This window comes from Natator depressus, chromosome 9, assembly GCF_965152275.1.
Source record: "Natator depressus isolate rNatDep1 chromosome 9, rNatDep2.hap1, whole genome shotgun sequence".
Taxonomy (NCBI): domain Eukaryota; kingdom Metazoa; phylum Chordata; order Testudines; family Cheloniidae; genus Natator; species Natator depressus.
The window spans coordinates 96,949,695-96,970,060 of record NC_134242.1 but is presented as its reverse complement, the minus strand read 5'-3'; the positions used below and the strand labels follow the sequence as shown (position 1 = coordinate 96,970,060).

The 20,366-nt window shown below is 40.2% G+C and overlaps 1 protein-coding gene across 2 annotated transcripts in view; it reads left to right on the top strand.

Moving 5' to 3' along the window:
* The window catches only part of LOC141993266 (P2R1A-PPP2R2A-interacting phosphatase regulator 1-like), a 28,423-nt gene extending 20,794 nt beyond the window's left edge, over positions 1 to 7,629 (top strand). Inside the window, exons 7-10 of one of the 2 annotated variants that reach the window (XM_074962731.1) lie at positions 572 to 660; positions 1,974 to 2,038; positions 3,734 to 3,830; positions 5,518 to 7,629. In XM_074962731.1, the coding sequence (XP_074818832.1) occupies positions 572 to 660; positions 1,974 to 2,038; positions 3,734 to 3,830; positions 5,518 to 5,677 (411 nt within the window). In that variant the 3' untranslated portion in view covers positions 5,678 to 7,629. The remainder of the gene's footprint in view (positions 1 to 571; positions 661 to 1,973; positions 2,039 to 3,733; positions 3,831 to 5,517) is intronic. The other variant, XM_074962733.1, reaches the window with a different exon arrangement.
* The last annotated feature ends 12,737 nt before the right edge of the window (positions 7,630 to 20,366 follow it).

The following is a 20,366-nucleotide window of genomic DNA, read 5'->3' as shown; positions in this document are numbered from 1 at the left end:
CCATATCCCTGACTTCTGCATGGGCATTCACTGCAGACAGACAACTAAAATATTAAAAAGGCACGCTAACAGCTGTACATCCCATGAATTTATCTACAGAAACTCTCATAAATGTTAATACCTAGTAGGTATATTTATTGATAAATTGTTGGTACATTGGTGATAAATAAAAGCCATATTCTTTGTCTGCCTTTCTTTGGGGGAAAGTGGGGTTTTTAGGAACTAAATCAGTTGGTTTGTTCCAAGGTAAAGAGATACATACATATTCTGATCCATATAATACTACCAACTTGCATGCACTCTGTATATACATGAGAAATCAATCTAAATTGTTCTAGAACTTTCTTCAAGACTTAACCAAAAGTGATACCTTCCCAGTCAAATAGCTCAAGTAGTCATTTTAGATGAATGATGAGGTGCTTGTTTTAAAATGGTAAAATTCTCTCATTAAGGCCCTACTTGTGTTCCTCAAGTCCCTCTAGTTCTCTGTATGTCAAGAATTATTAGTTTGATGCAATAGGAATGAAGCATGATGTTTATATTTAAATATTGCAATATATTTTGTTTTCAGCAATGTTTCTCACCGTCTTTGCAAAGTTTGGTGAGTAGCAGTGGATTACCTCCAAGCCCTAGTCCCAGTCCAACAAGACGATTCTTAAAGTACGTACAAGTCTGTAAAACTGACTCTGCATACTGTTAATACGGATTGTTCACTTGAGGCATCTGAAATATCAGGACTTAACTGATACATAGTCAATCTAAACCATGTTTTTGGTGATTCAGATCTCCAACTCGCATAGTAAATCCATACAACTTAAATTCTAGAGTTTATAAAGTACCAAAATATATATTCCTGACATCAGGAAGCTGGGTTACAATGCAGCCTGTATCAGATTTTTTCAGTAGGTTTTGTTTAGCACATAATCACATACAGAGTAGAATGAACTTCTATTAAAAGATGATGATGAATTAATTCCCAGGTTTTGAAACTGGGACAGTACCAGCCTGTGTAGATTAGAAAAAGTATTAAGAGGAAACATTTAAATTTTTAAATTATAATAGCATCTATAGGACCCAATTAGAGATCATGGCCTCATGGTGTTATGGGTTGCCTGTCAGAGAGGCTTATTATTACTGTCTTTCTCACACCTTAATTTAATGTTGCCAGAAATAGGATAACTTTTTTGGGTGGTCAGGCTGCTGGAAGACGCTGTTTGGGCTGTGGAGAGTATGGTTCTGAGTGCAGGTGAAAAGGAACTTAACTGCCAAATCTGTTGCTGTAAGTGACCTTGTATTTCTGGCAGAAATGACTGTTACTGCAGGGACCTTGGGCATTTTTAATTTTCTTTACCAGTGGCCAGGGCTGCCTCTCTGTCCTGAAATTCCTGGGTCAGTCACAGTCTTCACCAGTCTGTGCAAGACCAAATATTTTGGCTCTCCGTGTTTTGTCCAGCAACATAATGCAAACAGATGATGAAACTAACTAGTCCTGCTACTAATCTACAGCCTCACAAAGGACAGCACTCTGCTAGGTTTGTGTTTAGAGGGGTGGCTTACTTTCAGTTACTCATGGACCCACCTTTAGTAGGAGTCGGAGAACCTGACCAGGTTTGTGTGCTCCTGGGTTTAGTTGGATGCAAGCACTAAAAGTACATTGTAGAGAAACTTGCTGGTTCATATAGATGTCTGTATTAGAGGAAAGGTTGGGAATGCTTTTTGAAGACTTCAGTCTGTAAACCAGGCTTTCTGGAAAAGTATTTTGTGGTTAAACTTTTAAGGGTCAGTCATGTCTTGTGTTTGTTTTTAAAATATTTTTTTGTTGGGGCTATCCCTATTGTCTACTTCCCTTTATGTTGGTGTTTGGCCTTAAACAGAGCAGCTTGCACTGAACATGCTTGTTCCGTACTTTTAGTTGTTTTTCATGCTATTTATGCCAGTTATCATGTACCAATATACTGTTTATACTCTTTTAGCAGGAGAAGTCAGAGTCCTATTCACTGCATTCGCCCAAGTGTTCTTGGGCCAATGAAAAGAAAAGGTACAGCATATGTTTCTAATTGTTAACTTTTAAATCGTTCAAATAGCTTTCTTGATCGTCCTGCTTTTGGACTGATACTTGCTAGGAAACAATTGAGTTTTAGCAAAAGATATGCTATAAAGAAATGGCCAGGAGTTTGGACTGTTGAAGTACAATATTTGAAAAATTAACTGTTCAATAAATCTATAATTAAAATGGTCACTCTGTCCTACTACCCATCCACTGATGCAAGATTACACATTTGGTAAAGAACCAATGGAATCTCTAATATAAAGATATTAAGGAATTCTTGGTACAATTCCATTCATTTATAGAAAGGTCCCAGTTAATTGAAGCACAGAGATGCTGTCGAGTTAAAATCACAAGCATACAGTTTTCTTGGTAACCATACAGAAATGGCCACACTGGGTCCATCTAGGCCAGTATCCTGTCTTCCCACAGTGGCCAATGCCAGGTGCTTCAGAGGGAATGAACAGAACAGGTAATCATCAAATGATTCATTCCGTCACCCATTCCCAGCTTCTGGCAAACAGGCTAGGGAAACTTTAGTTTAGAGCATGGTTTTGCATCCCTGCACATCCTGGCTAATAGCCATTGATGGGCCTATCCTTCATTAACTTATCTAGTTCTTTTTTGAGCCCTGTTATAGGTATACAAACCTCTGCATTCTCATTCACTACAGGCCTCAAAATTCAACATCTAGATGCCCAGAAAAAGCATAGCCATCTCATCTTGTAATTTTATTTAAAAGTTGTTTAAGTTTTGGAAGGTGTGCCTCAGTCTGTATACCTACACTTGCTTCTCTTAGCCTCCATTTCAACAGTCATTGTATTGCATCTGTTTTTAAAAGCTTTCTCACCCTTCGCTTTCATAACAGTAACGTTTTGGCTCATTAAGTCATGTTTCAAGTACTGATAACCAAGCTGTACTGTTCCATAGAAGGAAGGGAATGTGGTGGGCCAGGTTGTGTGTGAAGCACTCTTGAGATGCATCTCTCTCTCTATGAGAGAATCTGTGAATTGGAAGTTGCTGCTGGGAGACCTTCCCTTCTCATTTATCCCAGCCCCTTTGAACTGCACGTATTTCAAAATGGACTTCAATGAGAAAATAAATTATTGTTATTGAGGGAGTTTTACAAATTACATTGGGGGGTGTTGAAGAGAGGATCTCAGTACCATAACTTAAGAATTATTTGAATGGAGGATGCTTTTTCACTGACTTTCAAAGCGCTTGCTTACTCAATTAATGAAACTAAGAAGTAGGTAAATATTTTAATATTTGTGTTTGTAGTAGTTACACGTTCAAATTAATAATTGTTAATGGGGTTGACAGTTTTAATCCACTGGGCATTTCAAATTGTCATTGTCTGTGTCTCTTTGTTAATGTTATCCTTTGAGGTTAGTGTTTAATTATATTTAGGTTAATATCTTTACTGTGGCATAGTAAAGCACCTCTATCCCACCCATTCTTGAGGTGTATTTGGAAAATTCAAATTAATATGTATTTTAGAGAAGGGGGAAAACACCTGAATGTTAAGAATGTGTATGAATGTGTCACAATCTATTTTCATCTGCGCCAGATCTAAGATAGAAGTTTATCTAAAGTGGCTATGCTAATGATCCCTCTAAATCTGGACAGAGTTGTATTTTAAGTGTTAATGCATAATATGAATCTGATTGCATGGTTTTGTTAAAGGTGAAATGGATACTGAAGATGAGCCAAAGAGATTTTTTCAAGGAACTACTAGCATGCTTTCTCCTGAAGTTTCACATCTGACAGACCTTGGTGCATGGTAAGCATTACTGATGCCTTGTAACTTTCATCAGAAACTGCTCAAATGTTTTCAGTCTCTTTTTCTAGACATCAGGCATGGGTGGGCATGCTTGAAGTCAAACAGTGTTATATATAATAAGCCTTGGATTTTTGCAGCATATCCAGGTAAGTATTGCAAAAAAACTGGATATTTGGGTACCACTGCCTATAATTTAAGGACTTCAAAAACAGATAAATGATTTCTGTTCTCCTATTGGTATGCTTAGCATTTATGGGAGTTAAGCATGTTTCGTAACTAGACCCCCCAATGACTGGCCATTTTGGAGCAAATAGCTTCAGATCTTAAGATCATTTGCCTTTTAATTTTGCAGATTAATGCAAATTGTCACTTCTTTATACTCTTGCTCTTAGTTACGTTTGGTGAATGCTCATCTGATCTCTCTGCATATGAACTGTTACTGTGCTAAGATAGAGAAAATGAACTATGCAGCAAATTATAGTGAACATCTGGCTTAAAGAAAAGAGTGAAGTTGTTTTTTTGAATGTTTTTTAGAGGAGAAAATAATAGTAATAACCCTACATAGTTATAATTTTGCTATGATAGATACTGTAAAACATAATCGGTAGATACGTTTTAATGCACTTTTTCCCTAATACTTAAGCACCTACTTGAATTGTGGGATGATTGTAAAAAAACTGTGCCCGAGTTGCGAACAGGCCATAGAAAATTGAGGAAAAATAATAATGGACCTTATTATTTACAATAATAAAGACCATTATTACTTTTCCATGATTTTTCGCTATGAGCCACCAGGGGGCTCCCTGTTGGCCGCCTGGGACTGAGCTCCAGCTGTCAAATTTGTGGTAGAAGCCTAATATTGCGGAATCTGCAATTTCCGCAATATTGCAAGTTAAGTAGGGCCTTAAAAATACCACATATTGTGCGGTATAAGTTGCCATTGCCACTGAGCCTGCTGGCAGTTGTGTTGTCAGGGCACCCAGTTGGAGAATTCCTGTAATAGAAGATAAAAATGATGATAGAGTTGGCTGAATGATTGTCATTTCTTTATTTGTATATGTTCCATTGTCTGACCGTTTTTAATGTATAAGCAATTCTTTGAGTCAGCTGAATGAATTAACTACTTGATAAAATATTATGGTTTGACTGGAGAGCAAAATTATTGTAGACTTCTTTGTATTTTTATATGAAATATAAAACTGTTTTTGAAGATGACTAATATTTGCTTTTAAAGCAATTTAATAGCTAATCAAAACCAGAATTTTAAACATCTGAAATTTAGTAAGAATTAGAATATCTCATTTTGGTTAATTAAAATGCAGATGATTGCTTTGTGGAAATTAGACTGCTTTGCATTAGCAATATACCTGCTCCTAATATCTTAAAGCAATCAATATTTCAGTTATTTTTCCATAGGACCTGTTTAATATCATTTAAAATGTAAAATTCCTTCCTGGAATTCAAGCTGCAGTAAGTCCCATGAAACCCTATTTAGTGACAGTCAGGTAAAATGAGAGTCTATAGTTAGGTCACTTTAATAGACAGTTAAGTGCATGTTTAAAGCTAGTTGTTTCACATATATATGTTAAAGATGTTGAATAATAAACCTATTTAAATTAATGCATTGCCCCAAAAATGCTGCTCTTGTATTTTCCATATCCTCCTGTTACATTCCCCTTTTTTTCAGTCTGACTTCAGGTACTCTTGACGGCAATCAAAGCAGTGCTGGCTCTTCCCGTGATTCACCAGCTGAAGTTGTCACCACCAGAGATTCTCCAGCCTCACTTTCCAATTCCAGATCTCCATTTAAGGCCATAGATTTTTCAGCTAAATTACCCACAAATTGAGACTTTTACTCCTCTGCTGGAGGGTAAACAGCCAAGCTGGAGAGCAAAAAGACAACGTTCTACAATGTGTGACTGAGTTTCTTATCTGATCCTGTTCCTCATAGGAACTTCCAGAAATGTCTTTATTTCTAGAAAACTTCCATAAAAGTTCCTTGAGGAAGTTTATAGTGATTTGTATGACATTTTACTAAATACAGTTCGTGTTTAAACTCCAAACGTTCTCTTTAATATGTGAATATCTGCATACATGTTTTGACTTACAATAGATCTTGATTGGCATAATAAATTGCAAATACATATATTATTCTACAAGAGGAAACAAGGCATTTTAAACTACATCTTTTCAGTTGTCACTAGTTTGTAATGGTGCTGATCTAGGTAACAGATGGCCTTTATCGGATCGGATTCTGTCATTTTTTGTCAAGCTAATCAACGGATCAGTTGATTAATATTAATTTTACTCCACAAGCTTTGGGTATTTCATTTGTTATTTTTAAAAGGTAAATGTGGGTATCAACATATAATTGGTGCCTAAGTCCTAATTTGTTTGGCTGTTAATCAATGTTATGTTCTGATTGGATGAAAAGAACCAGAATGGATGAATTGTCCATATGTTACATTTTATTTGTAATCATAATTGCTGGTGTGACTAAATACAGACTTAACATGGAAAAAATTGCCTGCCAAAATCACCAGCTTCCTTTTTTCCCCCCTGTGTGACTATCTAGAGTGATAGGCATTCTCCTAGCACTGTTTTCCCACAGAAGGAACTTTAAGAGTGTGTTGGGACAGTGCATGAAATGCTAAAATCCCTAAATTAAATGCTTCAGATAAGAAAATTAGAGGCGGTAGAGTCTTAACAATGGGTTTTAGTTGGAGAGAAAGGAAGCCATAAGGAGGGACCCTGAGTGAGTATGTCCAGACTGAAGTGATAATCCATGAACATTTAACTCTGCTACGTGACCACATACCGTGTTTTAATCTCTTCTGTAGAGTAATAGCAACTCAGTAGAAGCAGCCTCCAATTCCTCAGTATCATAGCATAAGGAGATTTCTGATGTTATAAAGTGAAAAATTATTGATCACAAGTGTAAAATCAATCAATTTAGATATGTTGGAGAATTCCTATAATGGATTTGAAAGAAGCTAGTATGTCCAGAAGCACCATGATAGCAAACCTAGAAGACTCCCAAGACAGAAGCAAGAGTCTGCCAGCCCCCAAGGGCTTAATAATGAAGCAAAGCTTTTCCTTCCTAAACAGTAAAACTGTAATGCAGGGCTAAAGGTGGGCACTGAATGTAGTGAGCCTTTCCTAAAACAAGATACGGTGGTAGTTCTCTACCCTGTCATATGGCTATTTCACAGAGAAGAACTTTGACAGGGCAGCAGCATACAAGGTTAGGAAACGGAAGATGTGAAGAATCTGGGATGAGTGAGGACTAAGGACTTATTTCTCCTGTATAATATGGAGATATGGAATCTATGTGGTGGTCTCACTCTTAGCTCAAACACTGTGAACATGGTTTATTGTTGACTCTCCATGTTTATCTAAATTATTGCAACTGTCAACTGAGCTTCCTTACTCCACAGATCAGTTTTCATAAAGTTCTGAGACTCATGCTTACCTTTCCCAATGGCAGACAGACAAAATTGTGTATAACATCTGCTTGCTTGCTTTAATACAGCATGGCTTTATTTTATAATCTCAGCCATATGCCAAAGACTTACTGTGCATTCATTCTTCTGTGATAAAGGCAAAATTATAGATTTTTATCTTGCTTATCTCATTTTTCATGAATGGGCCTCAATATCTGATTGCCAATCCTTCTAAAAGATGCATGAACAGAAAGGTAATTACGGTAGTTGTATTGTGTGTGGGTCAACATGTCTCTTCTCTATTAAATATTTATGCTGGTTTTCCAAATAAGTGCCAATAAAGAGAACTGAAAAAATAAGTAAAGCTGTTGTTTCTTCTGGAACGTGCACTGTGTCCAGGATTTTAACGATATTTTTGTTACTTTCACCTGGGGAGCATTGGTGTTTTTGTTTCCTTCAATCAAAGTGCTTATTTCAGTCAATGCTTCATCCTCTTCTTGGCAACCTGGACCTAAATTATACAACACTTTCTCCTAGTTTCTGCAATGTTCCCACACAGCAGATTGGAAGTTCTCGACAGAATTAAGTATATTTAAAAACAAACTAGGTTCTAGTGATTTGAAGAGATAAAAAAGCACAGTCTCTTCCTTTTACTTATTTAGATATTAAGTAAAATGCATGTGATGCTGCCCCAGAATTATCCATGTTCAGTGTGCTGGAGATGTTTGTCCTGAAAATGCATAGCTCATTCTAGAAGTTTCAGCAGCTAGGTAATAGACACTGGGGCTTTTGGCTCCCAGGAAGGAGTGGGGAAGTCTTTGTGATTTGGCATTCAGAAGGCAGTTAATACTTTTGGTACTGAGGAAAAGAGAAATCTCTCCATCTCTGTGTGCTCCCCCTCCACCCCACTTTGTACAAAAGCAGAAATCGCTTCCAATTTGTGAGGAAAGAGGTGCTTGGATTCCTCATTGTCCATGCTATCAGCTAGCTGCAACACACCTTGGAAACATTGGGAGGAGAATTTTTTTCCCTTTAAATGAAAGATTAAAATCTGGAAAGCAACCAGGCTGCAAGATCAGAGAATAAGCAGATTGTGCTGATTTGCATGGCCACATAATTGTGTTTACATGCACAGCTTTAGTCAGTGGTTAATAGTCATGTTAACCCATATAGTGTTAGTTACCCTTTACTAATTCTCCATGTAAATACCAAAACAGATGAATGTTGTGAATTTTAAAGCTTGATTTGACTAATCTCATCGGTATAGGGCTAGCTTCACCTCTCTCCCATTTCTGGTCTCTGAATGCACTCCCTCAGGTGTCAGGCCTCATGCCTTTACTTATCCTAGAGTGTAATTCTGTAATTCTCCCACTCATAGTCTGGGCCAGGACTATAGTATTCTGCAGGTCCAACTGAATTTGGACACTGGAGTTCCAACTTTCAGAAGTCTGTGACCAGTGATAAACTCTAATTAGACAGCCTTCTTAAAACAAAATGTTGTTTTTAGTGATAGGAACAAAGCTTCTTTGAGTAGTGTCCCTATGGGTGCTCCTACTTCAGGTGCACGTGCACCTCTCAAGACCTTGATCAGAGATTTTCCTTTAGTGTCCGTTTGGCCTGCATATGTTCCCTATGTCTCCTCATATTGGACACCAAGGCTATATAAGGATGAGGGGGGCAAACTGCCCTCAATTCCTTCTCAATCTCTGCCTGAGATGGAGCCTTAACATGTCCGCCTTGAGTGTGCCTCAGCTATCTTTTATTCTGCATCTCTATAGTTGTTCATTAGGATCAGGTAGTAGAGTAAGTTGTTAGTGATAGTTATAGTTAGAGGTAAGTAGTAAGAGGATTGTTTTGTTCCTTTCTCCCCTTAGGGAGCCTTATTTTCCTGGCCAGGCATGCCTGGCTCACCAGGTTTTAAACACTGCCCCTCCCCTGCCTAGAGGTTATACCTGTAGGCAATGGCCACTCCAAGTGTGTCCATTGCTTTGCGGGAGCCTCACGTCTCCCAAAAGTGCCACTTCTACCTGGCCATCAAATCCAGGGCAAGGAAAAACAGGAATATGAAACTCAAGACTATTGATGATGGAATGCTTCCTTTGACCAGCTTCTGAGTCAGGTCAGGAGGCCCCCCGTATATCTGTCTTGACATATACAGCACCCCTTCAACCTTGGAGGAGGCTTCCCCTAAGAAAGGGAAGACCTTGGAGGCTTCAGAGAAGACATCCAAAAAGAGGAGAGTGTAGACTCATCTTAAGGAGCCAGCACCAAAAAAACCCAGTTCCCCTGTGATAACTATGGTCTCTGAAGCCTCAACCTCTTGGCTTGGTACTGTTGAGTTGAATGACTCCTCCTCCAGTACTGGCAGGGCCAGAAAGTCCCAAAACGAACAGCTCCAAAAGGGCCTCAGTACCTTCTACCAGGGACAAAGATGGCAAGCATAAGCATGAGAGTTCTACATAGATACAGAATTTGTATCCACATCTGATCCATGATTCACAAAAATGGTCCGGGAATATAAAGCAGGTTTCTGCAGATTTGCAGGGCTCTAGAAATATTGTGTCAGCAGCTGATCCACAAAAATGGTCTGTGGATGCAGATATCCATGGATATAAAGTGGATATCCGCAGATTTGCAGGGCTCTCCGAAGCACTCAGTGGTACCAGACACCATTGGTGCATGCATCCGTACACCCCCCATTACAGTAGTATTAATGTTGTCTGCTGCATCCTTGGCTCCCGCATCAGTACTGATCCCCTACATGATACCACAAGAATTCTGCTATACTAAGGATCTGTCTGTAATGGACGAACCAGACTCCCCACTCCTCCTGGGTATCCAAGCATCTCTCGTTCCTGAGACTGATCTCCAGACTGCCAACTTCCTCCAGTACCACAGAACTTGCCACCCTTTTCTGCAGGTGCTTCTGCATTGGATGATATTGAGGAGGATGAATGAGACTTCCAGTTCGTCTCTTCTGATTAGGTTCAGGATTCTCCAACTTATCCTTTCAGGAACGCATTCTTTGACAGTCATAGGGAAGATTACGCTCATCAGCAAGGGTGGTGGAATCAACCCTGCTTGCTATCCCCATTCCCATATGCCCCTCTCTCACCACTGGCCATACTGGGACCTCTGGGCTGCCTATTGACAACAATTCACCAGCCCAATGGTACCATCTCATAGGGAGCCTAGACTTGAACAGTCCTATCTTCTCCAACCAGCCACCTTCCTCCCCACCCCCCACATGAGAGACATCTGAGGAACAGGAGGCCAGGGCACCCCTCAAACACCTATATTATCCTTGTCTCCAGACAAGGTAATTATTGCCTCTGCCACCATCTATGGCTAATGATTTTTGGCAATTTCAAGACCTCAGAAAGAGGGTAGCTGACACTCTTCAAATTGCACTTGAAGTCAAGGACTCGCAGCATAAACTGTTTGGATATTCTGCAGACAGCGATACCCTCCAAGGTGGCATTACCCATTAATGAGGTGCTCCTGGATCCAGCTAAGACTGTGTGGCAAGTGAACTCAGTATGACAAAGACCAAAAAAGACTGGATCTCTTTGGATAGAAGTCCTACTGGTCAGCAACCCTACAATTCAGGATCGCAAACTATCAAGGAGTCATGACCAAATATAGTTTTACAAACAATATTAGATTTACAGCATTGATTAAACATCTGGTGCAGGAACATAGAGAGCCATTCCAGTCCATCATCTGAGTGCCAATTATTGGCCACAACTCTGCTCTTCAAATGTCCTTGGATGCTGCGGACACTACTGCCGGGGACACTGTCACAGTGGTGGTTGTGCGCAGGACATCAAGGCTTCAACTTTTGGGGTTTCCAAGAGATGTACAGAACACTGTGTTGAGGACCGCCCTATCAATGGTTGTAAGCTTTTCTCTGAGACCACGGATGCGTCTGTGTACATGCTGAAGGACTGTAGGGCTACTTTATGATCCCTGGCCACCTACAAATAAGAGAGAGTTTGTCGGTCACAGACTACCCAGAGAGCATGTCCTGCTCAGTTCTCTGGATTCTATAGATCCACTGGACACCCCAAGGAAATGACACAAATTTCAGAGAAAGAGGGCTGCTTACCCGCCCTGTACAACCACACAGTCATCTTCAAAGCTTTCAAGTTTTGACAGGCTGGTTAAGGTTCAAATCCTGCACCTCTGGTTTTACAGCTGTGTCCATTTGCTCCCCTGCCCCCCTTTGGAGATCACCTTTCCCATTTCCAACAGGATTGGAGGTGGATCGCTACAGACATGTGGATCAAGGGGTCATGAAATCAGGCTGTATTGTCCATTTTATGTCACTCAGTCCTTTCCAATTCTGGTCTTCCAATACCTCAATGACTGGTACTCAAGGCCTTTCCTATGAAGTAGCACTATCTTCCATCCAGATAGCTCTTGCTCTGTTTCAGGAATTGGGTCAAAAATCCAATTTAACCCCTGTACAGAAGATACAGTTTATAGGCATGTCTTCGGACTCGTTGACAGCCAGGGCCCACTTTCTCTTAGATTCCTAACTTTGTCAAGTGTGGTATGGGTAATTCAGGGGAGCTCTCTGACCACAATAAGGAACTGTCTTCAGTTCCTGGAACACACATCAGTTTGCACCTTTGTGACTGATCACGCAAGGCTGTGCCTCCATGGCTTCCAGGGCTGGCTCAGAATGACCTATTCTACAGTCAGATGCACCTTGGACAGACAGATGATGGTTTCTGTACAAGTGAGGAATTCCCCAGACTGGTGAAAAGATCAACTCGACATCTGTGCAGGTGTTCCTTTGTTGCTCACCTCCATCCATAAGTTTAACTATAGATGCATCACTGTTTGAATGATGCAGTACTTTGATTTGTATGTATTTGTAACATTTCGGAAAAATGAATTCTGCATTTGAGTCTAAACCTGCTGCCATGAAGCCAGTTGCTATTGACGTAAATGAGGGCAGGAGCAGCCCCCTATTCTGTTACAACTCTATCTTCACACTCAGTTACCGCTCATGCACCATTTGGCAGTGGTCACTCCTGAAATGTTGTGCTTTCCATGCTCTTTGTTTTTGTATTCCTGCATCCACTGGCTTATGGTGGTGGAATCATAATTACCTTAAACATATCCTGTTTTCAGAAGATCCCTTTCTGGTCCCCAGGTGGCAGTATGAATTCCAGTTGGTGCATTTTTTTCCTATTTACTCTAATTTTAGTAATTGGAAAAGATAATTTCATGGCTTTCGATATACAGTAACTGAGCTGGAAGCCTAACTAATGCTTTACAAGATTTACAAGAACCCTTAACATTGACTGTAGAGGTGAGAATGGCAGCATGGTTCTACTCCAATCCTGATTGAATTGGGGCCCACCTGCAGGCTTGTGTGTGGGTGAACACAGATACCCTGGCAGCAAAATCATCAAACAGGACAGGGTTACAAATGCAGGCAGCAAAGATTACTTCTGGGCCAGGTAGGTAGCCCCCATCCCATGTGAGTCCTACCCAACCCCCCATTCACATCATGAGGCAAATAAGGTCAAATACCTCCAGTACCAGAAGACGCAGACCCATAAAATGGGCAAGTTGTTTGTAAGGCTGGGAAGGGCTTATGCTCCCTGTGGCCACAGGTATTTGTGATAGATGAATCAGAGAATATGGGACGGTTAAGGAGGATGACCTTGTTTGTGCATGAATAGCTAGCTAGGTGATGGGCTTATTGATTGATTGTGCTTAATTTTTTGTGCACATTTAAAAAAAAATCATCTCCACAGTAATCACCTGTGCCTATCAAGGGGCCTATCAGACTGATCTGCTTCTGTGCAGCATGGAATTCCTGAGTATTGAGCTGGGAGCCTGGCATGCCTGAGTTAGCATCCCCTTTTGTGCCTCCATAAAATGTGGATGATATTTAACTGCCTCATAACCGTATTATGAGGATTCATTAGCTAATATTTACTTCAAAGATGCATAGTACTATAAAAGTTGCTGAGTATTTTCCTGGTTGACATCATATAAGCTTCTCTCTCACAAGGCTGTGTTAAATTAAAAAAAAAAAAATCCATTGTATGTAATGTAGGCCCTGATTAATTATTACTCTCTCCCCTTGTGGATTTGATGTCTTTTCACACATTATACATAGAATCAGCCTCTTGTATTATGAAACCTATGTATTATTTTGATCTGTGATCTCTGAACCTGTCTGAATTTTCAGTTGCTTAAGTTATTGAAATGTGTTCATTATGGTCCTTGAAAAATATTATGCTAATCCTGAAATTGTCACCTGGTGTAACTTTACATAGGCAAGCCTCACATAGCATCTATGCTCAGGTAATACCAGTGCCTGTGTGGCTTTTTTGCATTATAAATAGTACCAGGAACCATGCGCCATGTTGGGAGAATCAGTAAAGGTAACTGAGCCCATCCAGGCTCTAACGCTGTCATCACTGCAGTTTCCATTGTAATTTATTTTAATGACAAGAATCCTTTCATTGGAATGGTTCCAAGTGCCAGCAGTGGAGGTTGTACTGTGGACCATTGGCAGGTTCCTGAGGTGAAGGAGTTAATTTGTTTTGTGAGGATGGTCTCTTGAGATTCTAGTGCCCCACTGTAGAATTTGGCTTTCCAAAGGATGCTGTTTACTTGTTTCTTGAATGACACCCAGTGCTGATGCCTTAATTTTGCCTGATAAGCTACTGGCTGTATCTGTAGTTCCCTGAGTGGAAAAAGTGCACCCAAGTACAGTATGTTAATTCTCTATTTGTTACTTCTTTGTCTAATCGTGTGTGTAAAACGGGAAACACTGACCATTTAAGATGCCTTTGATTACATTTCTTCTGCAACAGCATTTCTGAAGCACCAGTCTTGTTTGCTTCTGCCTCTATCTCCTCCCTCTTAAGCATAAGAGCAATGTCACTCAGAATGACTGCAGTTACTTATTATTTCTGTATTTATAGTCCATTACCGTAGCACAGCAAAGCAGTCCTGCTATTCGGTTAACCTTTTCCCTTCCATATGAAAGAGGTCATCAGTATCTGATAGTACTTCTAAAGTCATGGTTTTCATTAACTACAATTTCTTGTTTTGAGTCAGCAGCAAATGAGTTAACAGCAGGGGGCTCTGTTCAGGATATGGTATTATGGTTTAGAAAAGACAGACTAGTAATTCCTATGGAATTTCCTTGATACTTTCCCTTCTTGGCCATAGTTATTCCCATCACAAGTGCTACCTATATGCAACTTCAGCATCCATGTTCATGTCCTATCTTGTATGCTTGTGACTCTCTGATGGATTTTCTCTGTGCCCCCATTGTATGTGTGCGTATAGAACTAGAAAATCTTTCTTTACTAATCCCCAAAGAGTGTGCAACATCACTGCCAGTGTTGTCAGTAGTCACATTTGGCACAGACTTCTGTACCACATGCCTCAACTCCACGTCTGTTCAGCAATTCCCTTGTTTATGATGCATCATAAAAGCCCTAAGAAGCTTAACCTGTCTCCTTTGTGGTACAGCTTCCCTGATTTGTTTTGGACTGGGACAAGAGGTCTTTTATACACTGGGTCCATGGTTCAAGTGCTCCGTTTGCTCAGTTAATGGGGTCTGAACAGCTCACTCTGGAGAACCAGACAAACATGCTTCCTGGAGACACTGAGTGTTCAGCCTTGGAGATGATACAGGCATTTCCTATTCCAGGGAGCCATGTCAATACACTAACATGTTACAACATGAATTACTACCAAAAACTGATATTTGTGAAAAAATGTCATTAAAATACATACAGGGAAGGCCTAGTGCCACATGCCCTAGACCACCATATAATCAACACATTTTATAACCCCAGATAGAGCGTTCGTCCCATTTCTAGTCATACAAATACTTGAGTCCACACTTCACACTAGAACTTACAGAACTCTGACATACCTTAATGCCCCCTGGAAACTCTGCTCCTTTTAAAATGTCTACTGTGCACTTAATAAGCAATATATTCAGGTCAGCAGTATACCTCCAGCAGCATACTTCCATTACAGAACAAAACAAGGGGCCTAGGTGCATACTGGATGAGGTGCGAGTGCATGGTAAAGGGTCATTAGATGACAGTGGGGAACTGGCTGCATTCTTTAACCATTGATCTCCAGACTTGTTACATTTTTGTCTTAGATTTGTGCCAGTGTGGTGTGTGGGTTTTTGGGGGGTGAGGGGTGTTAGCTGGACACTGGATATGCTTTCAGCTAAGCTACCTTTGTTTGTGGATAAGTTTCTTATTACTAAGGCCATATATAGATGTTCTTCTTTAAAGCCTTTATTTCTGGAGAGGGTTCAAAGGTGGGGGAGACGGGAATTGGCATGAAAGAGATAAAACTACAGCTTAAGGCACCAAACCCCCAAAGGTGTGAAATATCCTTACTACAGAGAGCAAGTAAAAGGACTTTGCCTCATTCAACACTACGGCCTTCACAATGATGCCACTCTGCATTTCTCGTTAGGTTACATGTAACAAGCCAGAAAGCTGTGCGCTGAAACGTAGACTGCACCTAGACTAACTCTTGATTTAGTTGGGGAAACAAATATGACCTTTAAGTACCTTTCTGAGCAAGAGATGGCTTTGTTCTTCCCTTTCAGAAGGATGGTCACACATGTTATGCGAAGGTCATTTTCCCTGGGACCTGTTCTGTGATAACGTTTTAGTGAATGATGTGCTGGTGTTTGCGTAGTTAATGTATGGCAGTTACCTGTTGCTGAATACCCGGTGGCTGATGTTCTGGCTGGGAATCCAGAGACAGAGAGGACTTCTGGAAGTAAGTCAATTATTTCAAAGGTTTTTTAGGTATGTAAAACTTCTGCTACCAAATTCTAAGCTAAGCAGTTACCATCCTGAATGGCGGGATGACTGGCAGGTAGGAAGCCATTAACATGGGCAATGCAGTGTGTTTAGTAGTTGGTGTTTGGGTACATCTCTTCCATTTTTTGATATTTTGTCCTCCTAATTCATTTCTAAATGCACAGTCGAGGATAAGAACTGTTGAACTACATTAGAGCTGTTGAGTTTTTTTATGAACCTGTAGGTTGTGTGTGTGTATTGTGAACAGCTGTTATAAAATTTGGGCCTTCTCACCCACCAACTCAGATAAATTGCATTTGTTTCTGGAGAGCTGTCACTAAATATCTACAATCATACACTAACTCATGCCAGCAGCCAATGTCAAGATAGCATCATTTTGATGCTCTTGGGATTCCTGGTAGCTTTTTCTTTTATTTATTATTATTATTTAGTTCATTGTACATAATAAATGTTCTTGCTGAATAAACAGATTCATGGGGTTAGTATATGGAGCAAGTGGGAAGATTTTTCCGAAACACAAGGGATGAGCTATTTCTAGAGGCAGGATGCAGGGCTAAGATGGCCCGGCGTTGTGTTCTAAGTGTTCAACAGGCAAACTGTGGAGCTTACATTGATTTACTGAGGGTGGAACATTGGTTAACTGACCGTATCTACACGTTCTCTATTGTAGGCATATGCATTTTGTGATTCAGTTTTAGAGAAAATGGGGGCTTGCAAGCATTTCCTGATCCAGAGCACTGATCCAGATTAGACGCAAGCACGTAATGCAGATCTTACAGCCAGTGGTAAATTAACAGCCATATCGGGTATTAAGTGATGACAACATTGATACAGGTATTTCATCACTTAGTACCCAATAAGATTGTTCACTTACAATTGTGTGAGAGAGTTATATTCGTATAGCAGGTGCTGAAAGAACAGGGTGATTCAGTCTCTACTAATAAACATTTAAAGCAGTTCTAGCTCTGTGATCAAAGCATTTATCTGTTTCCAGAAGAGAAGGCTGTCTGGTTTGCGTCAGGAACTAGGAATGGGAAATGGCACAAACACTTTTTCGGGGGGTGTATTCACTTTCTCAAGTTGCATTTCTGGGTGTTAAATGCCCTATATATTCCCTTCTTTTCTCAGCTCCATTTTGAATTGAAAAGCTCGTTTCCACCTACTCTGGATCGCATCAGGAAATGCACGCCCCCATTTTCTTAAATAGTGATTTCACACAGGGTTGGTGACTAACTGAAATGTGATTAAAGTGAACTATGGGGCTGACTCCCACTGTGATTCTACACTGATTGCTACCAATACATCGTCTCCTACAGTTCCCTCCAGAACTGTCACCCTGCTACTCAAAGGTGCTCTGATGCAGTGACCCCTACTCAACTGTTAGAGATTCTAAATGGCAGGGATGAGTCTACATGCTCTGATTCACTCCTAATGAAACGAAGTTTACGGGCCCAGTTGTCCTGTTTTGAAGTTAAATTACATCAAGCAGGGTTTGATTCTCTGTTTTTCTTGGCTCTTCACTGAGCCTGGATTACTAGAACATAGCACACTAAAACAAAGGGAAGGTCCAGATCTCTCTGCCAGCCAGGAAGGATCCCTTGTGCCCTATACACACTATTCCAGATGGGCTTCTCGGGTACTTCTAATACTATATTGCCTTTCTGAATCTATCCATCTGCTCACATAAAATCCTGCTTATCTCTTGCTGCCACCACATTCCCTTCAAACGGTTTCTGTAAATCTCCCCTCAACTAATGCCAAAGTACCTGCTAATTTCCTGATGTCTTGTTTTCAATATTGGAGTTATATATGTGGACTGTACAACCCTCAGGAATCTCTCTTGAATATAATGAAGTTAAAGATTCACTTATTTTCTGCTCATTTCTTTTAAGTCAGGGTGTGTCACCTGCACTTCATGTTGGACTTGCATACACGATTTAACCTTGCCATTTATTGGTGTACTAACTGGCTCCTTCTCTTGTGACTCCTGGAAAGAGAAATGCTTTCTTTATTATTTCTGAGAGTCAATTACTATAACATTACCTCCTTTGTCAGTGCTTCGTTCTGAGTCAACCTATTTTTGTAAAACAATTGCACCTCTATAATTTCCTTGATGAAGAAACCTGTACTGCCAACATTCCTTTTCAGAGCCTTGGAATTTCCTGTTGTCCTGCATTTTCAGTTAATTTCTAATTCTGGAGATGTTAATACACTAATTATGCACAACTGAGAACATTAGATAGGGCTGAGACTTGGTTTCTATGATGGTAAGCTCCTTGGGGTAGGGACAGTCTTTTTGTTCTGTGTTTGTATGATGCCTAGCACAGTGGGATCCTCCTGGTCCATGACTTGAGCTCTGAAGCTACTGCAGTACAAATAATGATGAACATATCATATTAAAGGTACAGTTCAGTGATTGCGTTGAGATTAACCACCTCACCTTTGATGTCAGAGCTGCCATGGTTATGCACACAGTAGCAAAACTTAACAGATTGTCTTCACACACAATAAAAATGGACAGGGTAATACACAACAGTATGTGTGCTGTTTTTCTCCTCTATCCACGTCTACCTTCTGTTACAGAGAAGAATCAGAAGAAAGAAGTGAAGTGATTTGAGAAGAGGTTAATGTTTAATCTGAAGAAGGGTGACTACAGCAGTAGATTAAAAAAGGAGCCAAACTTGTGCTGCTTGGTAATAAAAGGATGACATGTAGAATAAGGGCAGGAAGAAGGCTACATGAAGGGAGGGGTTGCAAGCGCTTTGGAGGACAGGATTAAAAATGATCTTGACAAACTGGAGAAACGGTCTGAATTAAACAGGATGAAAATAAGGACAAATGATAAGTACTCCAGTTAGGAGTACAAATACAACATGGGAAATAACTGCCTAGGAAGGAGTACTGTAGAAAAAGGTCTGGGAGTTGTAGTGGATCACAAAATAAATATGGGTCAACAATGTAATACTGGTGCAAAAAAAGTGATCATTCTGAGATATATTAGCAGTGGTGTTGTAAGCAAGATGTGAGAATTAATTCTTCCACTAGAGTCAGCAGTAATAAGGCCTCAAAGGGAATACTGTGTCCAGTTCTGGGTACCACACTTAGGGAAAGACATGAACAAATTGGAGAGAGTCCAGAAGTAACAAAAATTATTAAAGGTCTAGAAAGCATAGAATCACAGGACTGGAAGGGACCTCAAGAGGTCATCTAGTCCAGTTCCCTGCACTCGTGGCAGGACTAAGTATCTAGACCATTGCTGACAGGTGTTTATCTAACCTCTTAAAAATCTCCAATGATGGAGATTCCACAACCTCCGTAGGCAATTTATTCCAGCGCTTATTGACCTATGAGGAAAGATTTTAAAAAATTGGTTTGTTTAGTGAGGAGAGAAGACGGGGGGTGGGGGGGGAGAGAGAAGTTTTCAAGTATGTAAAAGATTGCTATAAAGCGGAAGGTGATAAATTGTTTTCCTTATCCACTGAGGAAAGGACAAGAAGCAATAGGCTTAACTTGCAGCAAGGGAGGTTTAGGTTGGACATTAGGAAAAACTTCCTAATTATAAGGGCAGTTAAGCACAGGAATAAATTACCTAGGGAGGTTGTGGAATCTCCGTCATTGGAGAGCATTAAGAGCAGGTTAGACAAACACCTGTCAGAGACTATCTAGATCAGCGATGCTCAGACTGAAACTCTCTAGTCACAAATTTGTCTCCTGCTGCTCTTTGCAGCACATGATAGTAAGACACTGTATGATTTAGTTATTAATCTAAGTTATTAACCAATTGTAGTTGATAAAATACTACTTGGTCAGTCACTTTACTGTGAGAATTATGTATACACACTAAATATTTCCTTGTCAGACTGTTTCAGTATGACTATATAGTACTAGAGTAAATGAAACAATGAAGTCACACTATTGTAGCTCTTTTGGGTGATGTTGATTACTGATTTAGTTGGGGATTAGGTCCTGCTTTGAGCAGGGGGTTGGACTAGATGACCTCCTGAGGTCCCTTCCAACCCTGATATTCTATGAATCTGGCTCCTGAACCACTGAGTGTCACTGACTTAGATAATATTGAGTCATGCATCAGTGGAGAGGACTGGACTAGATGACTTACTGCAGTCCCTTCCAGTCCTACATTTCTGTTATTCCAGGATGGTACAGGCCCTCAGCTCCCCTTGAAGTTAAGCTAAAGTAATAACATTATTATTGACTATTCCTACAAAGACTCATTATGTAAATTAATATCCAGG